Source organism: Montipora foliosa, chromosome 2 (assembly GCF_036669935.1).
Source record: "Montipora foliosa isolate CH-2021 chromosome 2, ASM3666993v2, whole genome shotgun sequence".
Taxonomy (NCBI): domain Eukaryota; kingdom Metazoa; phylum Cnidaria; class Anthozoa; order Scleractinia; family Acroporidae; genus Montipora; species Montipora foliosa.
The window spans coordinates 51,657,022-51,667,021 of NC_090870.1; the positions used below are offsets into that span (position 1 = coordinate 51,657,022).

Consider the following 10,000-nt stretch of genomic DNA (forward strand, 5'->3'; position numbering starts at 1 on the left):
TAACAATAAAGAGCTGCATTTTACATTGATCTAAAAGAAAAGGCTTGTCTTAGGGTGCGTTCGATTGACCGTATTCCGGAATAAGAATATATGGAATATAAGTTAGAAATCCTTCATTTTTACGGAGATTCACATTAAATATTGTCAAACATCCGCTAAAATGCTATTTTAAACACATTTTTATTATCCTTGCTGCTTCGAAACGCGCCAAACATACCGTTTTAATCATCACTCCACGCATTCTTATTCCGGAATACGGTCAATCGAAAGCGCCCTTAAAGTGCCTCTATGATCAAAAAATCACTTCCTTTTTTTCTTCAGATTTTGAAAGTGTGTTTCCTTAACACCTGACTGGCAAAATTTTGAGCTTTGATTTTTATCCAAAGGCTGTTTACTTTGAGTGTAAGTTTTGGATTTTTCGGTCCTCCATTACTCACGTTCAAAGGGTTGGATCCAGGGAAAAGTGACGTCATTTATTCACTAGCTTAAAATTTCAGTGTATGAATGCAGCTTAATTATCATATGTGCAAAACTCAAGTTCAAAAGTCTGAAAGCCCAAAACTCCCATGCTGCATATTAATTCAGCCACGTACACATGCATTGCATTCTTAAACTATTGAGTCTTTGACGTCATTTTCTCCTGGATGCAGCTCTCTCAAGATTTTCAAGTTATTAATGGCAGAGCATTAAATAAAAAAATTCCACTTGGAATAAAAAGGTGTCTTTCTGAAATCAAGGCTTAAAACTTGGGTCATTTGGGTGTTTAGTTAACACAGTTTTCAAATCCAAAGAAAAAGAAGAATTGATTTGTTGGTCATAGTAGCAATTTAACTCTAACCTTAGAAATGCAAATTATAAGTTAACAATAAAATAATGCTTAGACTTATCGGAGCGCTAGTGATGGCTATCAAAATTGGGTGCATGTTTATTTGGTGCCTTTCAGGAAATACATGTTGGACTACAGCTTTTATTGCCCAGGCCCTTTATCAATGATGCTTTGGTCACACTTAGGCAAGCGAAAATAAACGATAAAAACCGACATTTCAGAGTCTTTATGACACCATTTCCAAAGGTAACCAAATGAAAATATTTCAAGTATTTAAGGCAGTATTGGGTCAGTATTTGGAGCTGGAGAGTGTGAAAATATATTAAACAAAATTATTAGTTCACACAATAATAGTTGGCATCTGATTGCACATTTAGGTTGGTTTTTTTGTTGTCTTCTAAACAGTATCTTGTGCACTAAATGCGCAAAGTATACTTTGTTAAATTATTACCAATTATTATTATTATTATCATTACTATTATTATGAAAGTCTTTGCTTAGAAGGATACAATGGCAAGTCCAACACTCCCCACTGGGGTGGATACTGGTGGTACTATTCTGTCGCCAGGAATTGTGGCATTACTTTCCTTCATCCTGGGTCCATCCGTAATATTGACATCAAATAGGTGTGTTTTGTGGTAAACGTCCACAATGGTACCATTGTCATTTATTACCACGTGTGAGTTGTGATGTCGCTTATCATCTGGTGGACCCTACAGTTTGGCAAAAAAAAAAGATAGATTATTCACCCTACAGACGTCACACTTTTCTTCAAAAATGTGCCATTCTGAAAGTATTTTGATAACACTACAATGCACACTTATGCCCCATCTTATCTTATTTCTTTTAACCCTAAATTCACAAATCCACTGACTACTCAGGATGTTAAAAGGGGGAGAATTAGTTACCGGTAATTACAATCAGCAACATCCCTTAAAAGTCGGAATACTGATGACAACATTTCCCTTTTCGCCAAGGACGGAAATAACAAGAGGGTTTAACGATAAAGTTTATTTTCTTGTAGTAAAATCAATATTCCACTTCCTGCACAATGTTGTTTTCACTGCATTTTCCTGGATCAGCATGGCAACTAATAGGCTTTGTTCCAAATGACTCATATCTCACCATTTACAGACCTGCTCGTGGTATCCTCCAAGGGATAGCCACACTCCCAACTCCTTGGCTAAATCACACATGCGCTGCATTCTAGGACTCCGTAATGGAGCTGCCATGGAATACGACTGTTCCCTGTTTTCACCCACATAGTCAAAACACTCGGGAAGAAAGACCATCTGAAAAATGATCGAAATGTTACTGTAACTTAAGTAATATCGCCCGATGTGTAGGAATCCGAAATCCAGCAAATGTGAGGCTTTGGAATCCGGAATCGATTGTATGGAATCCAGAATCCACAGGTTTCCGTAGAATCCAGGATTCCTGTGAGTTTGGAATCCGGAATCCACAACTTGGGATCCAGGATTCACTTTTCGGAATCCCGAATCCATGGGCTGGGATCTGAAATCTGAGGGCCACCTGGATTCCTTTACATACGGCAATGAATACAAAGATCATTCCTGTGCCTGTGTTAAGACATGGCCACTCTCCAGCCTCTTTGTTCCATGATCAGCTTAAGGTGTTACTTAAGAAGGTCTCTATATACCGATACCTTTTTAACCCAGCGACTCCTTGGGGTTCTCTACTGACAAGAAAAATTATCTGCCAGTTTAGGCCGGTTTAGGCATCAAAGGGTTAAGTCAATGTATCAGTTCATACAAGTTCCAGATAATACTGGGGTCTTGAGGTCTCTTTAGAAACAATACAAAACATGCTGAGGAGCCTTGCTTGAGTGAGGTAAAACGTATGAAATGAGGGTGTCTGGAAAAGCCAGAATCCGGAACCAGAACCAGAATAAGGAAAAGAAAGGTCAATGATATCTAGTTGTTTTATTTCAGCTAAAAATCTGAATGCTACAGACTGTATATGACACGGAAATGAGGTTCTCCCATGCCGCCAAGGGACAAGAAGGAATCTCAATGCCAATCCGTCTCATGACTTGAGCCATTTAACCCTTTCACTCCCAAGAGTGCCACTTATAGATTTTACTCTGTCTAACGCAAGACGATTTTACTTGTCAATGGGGAGCCCCACGGGAGTGAAAGGGTTAAAACAGGAATCACGCCAGTGATACAAGCTTTGTAGTCACAACAATATCAGTAAAAATCAATTTTACAGTTTAAAGTGTGCAACATGACACTCAATTTTTTCAGCTGAAATAAAACAACTGGATATAATTGACCTTTATTGTTCTTATTCCCGATCCAGTTCCATTACCCGGATTCCATCTTTTCAGACGCCCTGAAATGACATCCATTTAGGAATAGGCCATTTTACAGTTGTTTGCTCAGCGACCAAGCCTATGAATGTCATGAATGGCTGCGAGGCTGCCGGTGACCTTGCATTGATACAGACCTCACTGCTTTTGTCATGTAAATTGTGTTGTTGTAACGCTAATTACTCCATATTAACATTACAAAAGCATGAAGGTTTGTATCAAAACAGGGTCACCGGCAGCCTCGCTTCCATTGCTAGGCCTGGTAACTTAGCCACAACTGTAAAATGGTCTATTGGCCAGCAATGATGTTGGCCATTGAGTATGCATTTTGTAACTCCCTTTGATACACTAGCAATCACCTTAGCACCCCTGGTTTTTGCTTTTCTTATAAGATCTTCGCAAATGCCCAAATTTCTTTCCACGTCATTGGTGGAGTTCATCTGACAAACTGCGACCAGATTGGCCCCCACGTCAGCTTTTGACTGGTCACCGTTTTCCATCCTTGGAACGTAAGTTAAATATGCCAAAAATTGAGAGGCCGGAAACCTGTTAGTTTCTTCCTGTAGCCTTCCAAAAATGCACAAACACAAGCTGTACACGTAGTGGTATCGAAGGAAAGTTTTGACAGCCGGAGAACATTAACTCCTTCAAGAAATGTCAGCCTCATCGAAGCCAATAAGATCCGCCATCTTGATTACTTTCATTGAAGTTACACGAGGCGGAGCCTATTTCGAATGGTGTTTGCTGATATAATGAAGGCTCGATAACTCCTTGAACACGAGAAGGCACGTGCACTGGAAGAAAAGACAGGCACGACGAGGTTTTAAAGGTGAAACTTTGTGAAGTTCTACACAGAAATCGCCGAACAAAACCGCATAAATCGACCAGAAATGGTAGGTATAACCTCAACAAAATTATATCCCAGATATGACTTAATAGAAATCTGCATGTATTTATTTTCAATCACGGTGGCTGCTCTGTCTTTAATACGGGTAACAGGTCTCAAATTTAATCGTGTTATCAAGTAAAGCTATGATCCTCTCAGTTATGGACGCAATTCATTTCATGTATCATTTCGTTCTTTAATTGTGTTATGTTTCGTTGAAATTGTGGTGCTAACCCTGAAAGGTAACCGTTTCAAAATGGTTTCTTAGATTACTGTGTATCAGCGCTGTTTGAAATGGGTAAAAATAGTAAAGTCTGCTTATGAGCCAAGTGGCCCATTAGGCCGGAGCTTATCCCGGTTTCTGTACGGCAGGTACAAAACGCAGGTCACAGGTCACAGGGCACAGGTCATTATTTAACCTATACAGAAAGTATCCTAAACATTCATAAAAGCTAACCTTAGGCCTTATTAGTCCTAATTAGGCCTTTTTAGGCCTAATTAGGCCTAATTAGGCCTAAAGAAAAGTATCCTAAACATTCATAAACGCTAATTTTAGGCCTAATTAGGCCTAAAGAAAAGTTTTTAGGCCTAAGGTTAGCTTTTATGAATGTTTAGGATACTTCCTGTGTAGGTAAAACAATGACCTTTGACCTGTGCCCTGTGCCCTGTGACCTGTGACCTGTGACCTGCGTTTTGTACCTGTAGCATGAAGCGACCACAGGCAGACAACCCCAAGGATGCGAGAGTGCGTGACGTCACGTTATTTTGAGACAGTTGTAACGGCTGATTCAATTAATCGAGGAAAATGTTCCATAAAAACTTCAAATTGGGATGTTTCTTTTTGTAAGCTCATTTTATGGACAGGCAGATAAATAAAGTTCACTCACTTACTATTTTCTGCATTGCCCTGAGTTATTTGATGGGTTTTTGGGACAATTTTATTTCCTCTTCAGATCACACATGTCGTCACATACAATAAAAAATAGACAACTTCCAAGACTGCTCACGACCGAGTGCCTCCAGAACTTAGCCGAATTTCTCCCACTTCCAAAGGTTGCTCACCTCCCAACCTTGGGCATGTAGAAAGTCGATAATTTTGCTAGCATTGTGCCAAAAATCATGAAATTTACACGGCTCTACAACCTCAAAATCCTGCTCGATTTTGTAGCTTCGCTCAGGTTTTTGTTATTGCCAGGTGATGTGAACAGAATTCATGCATCATTGGAATTTGATCAAATCAAATTAACCAATCAAAAAGCGCAGATTTTCCCCAAGAGGGACAAAATTGTAAATTCGCTTTTTGATTGGTTTCCTCGATTAGTTGAATTGGCCGTAACAAAATAAACGTGACGTCACACGCTCTTGCATCCTCAAGGTTGTCTGCCTGTGAAGCGACTGGAAGTTCCCCCTGGATGGGATGCTCATCCATTGCAGGGCTACCCCTAGCATTAAATGCGGCAGTACACTTTTATACACCTGGGTGGAGAGAGGCATTATGTGAGAGTAAATTGTCTTGCCCAAGAACACAACGCAATGTCTCCAGCCAGGGCCCAAACCCAGACAACTCGCTCTGGAGTTGAGCACACTAACCATGAGGCAACCACGGCTTCCACTTAACAGATTTTACTCCATTGAGCACCAGATGATTTTACTCGTCAGCTGGGGGTATCCTAGGGCACCTGAGAGTTAACCCATTGACTCCTAGGCAAGACTGTAGCTAGCTTTTTTGTAACAGGAATGGGGGGAGGGGGGAGGGGGGCAAGAGAATCCCAACTGGCCGGAGGCAAACTAGTTGGCTATTTACAAGTGCAGCAGTTAAGTTGAACCAGGGACTACCAGGAACAAATTCAACAAGTGGTCAGAACGGGCCTTGAACCCGGGATCCCCGGATCTCAAGGCAAGCGCCCTAACCACTGGGTCACACTGCCTCTCCACGCATATTACACATGTTACACATATTACACATATCTCAGTCGGCCTTAGTACACTAAACATGTCTTGTTAACTAAATGGATTTGCCTATTTCTTGTGTAAAAGATGTCTTCAGTTGCATTTTCATTTCAGTAAAAAAATTCTTAATAAATCCATCACTAATATTCACTTCAAGTTAGTATTGTACCAAATAAAAATAAGATATGTTATTCACTAGCTGGGAGGTCCGTATAGGCAAAAACCAGGTCCAGGTCTGGAGTATGGTCCAAGGCCACAGGCCAAGGGCCGTCCTTGAGCCCGAGAGCACAGTTTTTCCCTATACACACCAATCAAGTCCGGTGAGTAATACCTCAATGATTAGTTGATTCGGTTCACAGTATTTATTAATTTGTAAAGCAACACTGTTTACTTTTAAACACATTTAAAAGGCTTCAAAAAATCTATTTTTGGTCCTAACGGCGGCTCATCACACAAGCTCATGCAACCAGGGCTAGGATTCCGTCCAGGTTGGTGGGCAAGGTAGAAAACTCCGCCTGCCCCCAGAGCCAATCAGATTGCAGGATTCACAGAATTCCACCGCTCGCACATTGAGGGAAAAAAGACATAAGTACTTAATTGAGAGAAGTGATCCTTGCACTTAAATGGCCAATTTAAGCAATATTATTGTCTCCTATAGACACCTGAAAAAGTCAGGTGGCTCCAATGGGATTTGAACCCATGACCTCTGTAATGCCGGTGTATGCTCTACCAACAGAGCTATCAAGCCATACAGTTGGGAGCAGGTCAATTTGTTAGGTTCATGTGGTCGTGTGAAGGAAAGAGAGAATCCCATTGTAGCAACCTGAATTTTTCAGGTGTCTATTTGAGACAATTGCTTAAATTGTCCATTTAAGTGCAAGTATCACTTCTCTCTGTTTCATCTATCAACCGCACTTTGAATATACATTCATTTTACTTCATGCATAGGTACTCAGACACTCTTCTAACTCAGACTAAACGCAACATTCAGTCAATTATGCCAGTTTTGTCGTCGTCAAGATGAGCTAGTAAAGTACAAAAAGTAAAGTGGTGCATTTATATAGCGCCCTTATCACTAACATCTCAAGGGCGCTTTACAATGATCAATTTACCCCCAGCGGACTGGAAGCATATACCAGTATAAGTAATGTGAAAAGTTGCAAAGGTAAACGAATAATCATAAAGTTTAAACCAACCGCACCTAACACTACAGAAAGTGAAAAGGTTTTTTTTTTTTTTTTTTTTTTTTTTTGGGGGGGGGGGGGGTGGGGGGCAACTGTCCCCCTTGCCCCTGTGCTATCTGTGGCATTGTTAGGAGTGAGACTAAAAATATTTTACTCTGTCTAATGCCAGACAAAATTCCAATCAATGGGGGAGGGGGGGTTCAGGAGTCAATGGGTTAATGGCTCACAACAACAACCAGTAGACCTAGGTGGCTCTATAAATGTATTCACAAGTTTTGTAAATTTGAGATTAAACTACAGCTACTGGTAATACTTTTGGAAAATTTTAAGTGAAATTCTGACCTGCAACCTGTAAATTACACCCTCCAAATTCAGTATTGGGTTTACATGAAACGGGAAATGGTAGGCTGCTGCTTCTTAGAACAGTGTGAAAATTCTCTTATTGTAACTTGCCTTGAAACTTTGAGAGGGTGATTGATATCTGGAGCTAACAGGATAAAAATATGCTAATATCAGACAGTTTTCGTCCATCTTTAGCAAAACACAAATTTCAGTTTGCTGTTTGCTGTAAACATGATGCTAAATTTCTCCATTGTTGAAGTTAAGGAATCAAAATGTTGAAAGATGACAAGACACACGTGGCAAACAGTCAACTTGATAGTGAACGTTACTTTTTGTTAATAAACAATTATTGGATGAGGTTAAGCATGATATCATGAATTTAAACCGAGGTCTGTGTTATCTGCCAAAGCCGAAGGGATAAGGCTCACATAATTCATCCTCAGAAACAGAAGCGAAGCATTCAGCCATTTTGTTTCTGAGGAGAACACTCCAAGGGGCTTAGTAACCAGACAGACATTGAACTTGACATGATAAATGTAATATCTGCAGCAGATATTACGTTTATCATGTCAAGTTCACAAGCTATTGTGAATTGATTGAATGCTCTCGACCAATCAGATTTTTCATAGTGAGTCTGATGTATAATAATAAGAGTTATCATTGTAGGAGATACATAATATTGTGGTAGCTAGTTGGTTTGACACACGTTTCCCTTTAATAGTAAGATATCTGTAAGCCCTTAAAATCCTTGAGACTGCAAGACACCTTGTGCAAGGGATGAGAGTGGGTAGTTAAGAGGCTAAAATTATGAGCATCCTGCTAAACCTGAGGAACAGCTGCCTTGGTTTATTACGTATTTGTCAATGGAAGGGTTTCGAACCAGAAATGTCAGACCTGATGATAAGGATTGTGGTGCAAGAGGGGCCTGTGTTACTTGTGACAGATAGACTCAATCATGCAGCTTGTATTCTAGGACTTAAAACTTGTGGTTCCTTCTAAGAGGAAGGTCCTATATTCACTACCAAAAGTTCATTACCAATTTTCCTTTTTACTTACCATGCCCTCCAGGGAAAGAGCAAGCTATCAAGAAAGAAAAGAGCAGGAATAAACAAACATAGGCGCCAAAGTAAAGCATTAAAGCCAGGGTAATGAAAGAGTTCAATGATGTCGACTAGTGTCTTACATGAACATGTTAAGGGTCACGTGTTGTAAGGTTGTCTCCAAATTGCTTCTCTGCATGCAGCCAATTTGTGCAATCTTTTTCGTCTGCATAATAGACCATTTTCAAATTCTCACGGCTGGACTGGATCTATCATGGAATGGAGGCTAATGTGGGCAAATCTTTTCAAATGCAAATTAATTTGCCCGCATTAGCCTCCATTTCATGCTAGTTCCAGTCTAACCGTTAGAATACGAAACTGGCCTATTGGCTGACTGAAGAACAGTCAATTGGAAGACGTCTCCAACTTTTCTGACAGGGGGCAGGATGTCATCCTCAAAGATATGACCTTTGGATTTGATCCATTCCTTTAGTGGGTGGGAAAAATACATCTGCCATGTCCTGAAGGGTCTTGTCCCATATTTAGGCTAAGGTGGAGGTGTTGACAGATGTAGAAATTGCAATAAATGGCTTTTAAGAGGAGTTAGGTTATTGAATCCCGAGAATGATGGCAAGAGTTGGCAAGGAAGGAAGAAAAGAAAATTATATTGATCTCTTTTTTTATCACTTTGCCCTATTATAAGCATCTCAGTTTATGTAGCAAAGTCTATTCTTCCTAATATTGTACTTTTTATACATTTATTGTTTTGTGTTAGCCTCAAAAACATGATATCTTTTATAATTATGTTTGCCCCAAGAGCTCATCTTGGGGCAAACACAATAAATACACATGACAACTGATCAAGCTCTATTGTAGATACTGAGAAGGTGGATTTTTTTTTGCAGAGCCAGTAAAAGAGGAAGGATTTCAATCTCGGCAAAAAAGAAAAGAAAGATTGTGAAAGAGATCAGGAGGCAACAACGAGAGGCGAACGCGATGGACGGTACTGCAATGCTGTGTATAACCGTTTTTAAATTTAAACAGAAAGTGTCCTTGATAACATCTCTGTAACTCAAACAATTTTATGTTCATCAGCTCCAGTCACAGACGCACGGCAACATGTAATATATTTCAGTGCTAATTTGTCAATGACTAGTCTTAAGGCCTGATTACATGGTGAGTTTCAGCGTGTGCTGAAAATTCGCTCCTCCCACCGTTCAGCCCGGGCGCAAAACGCAAATTTCCATGGAACAATTTACTGAGATGCGAAAACACGATCAAAGCGGATGCTCACGTTCCTTTTTCAGCCCCGGGCGGGCTGAAAAAATTATAGCATGGATTACATGGATTTTTCAGCCCGTTTTCCCGGGGTGAAAATCCTAAATCGAAACTGAAACCGGGCTAGGATTTTCACTCCGGGCAGAAACGGGCGTTACTAAA

General features: G+C 40.2%; 1 protein-coding gene and 1 long non-coding RNA gene across 2 annotated transcripts in view; one reads left to right on the plus strand and one right to left on the minus strand.

Annotated features, from left to right (window-relative positions):
• The window catches only part of LOC137993499 (deaminated glutathione amidase-like), an 8,759-nt gene extending 5,101 nt beyond the window's left edge, over positions 1-3,658 (minus strand). The window contains exons 1-3 of the mRNA XM_068839406.1: positions 3,518-3,658; positions 1,963-2,118; positions 1,336-1,539 (exon numbers count right to left, since the gene is read on the minus strand). Coding sequence (XP_068695507.1) covers positions 1,336-1,539; positions 1,963-2,118; positions 3,518-3,658 — 501 coding nt within the window. The remainder of the gene's footprint in view (positions 1-1,335; positions 1,540-1,962; positions 2,119-3,517) is intronic.
• A 253-nt stretch (positions 3,659-3,911) lies between these two features.
• LOC137993501 (uncharacterized) overlaps positions 3,912-10,000 on the plus strand; it is a 10,069-nt gene continuing 3,980 nt past the window's right edge. The window contains exons 1-3 of the long non-coding RNA XR_011121879.1: positions 3,912-4,051; positions 8,589-8,665; positions 9,466-9,563. This is a non-coding gene — a long non-coding RNA (uncharacterized lncRNA). The remainder of the gene's footprint in view (positions 4,052-8,588; positions 8,666-9,465; positions 9,564-10,000) is intronic.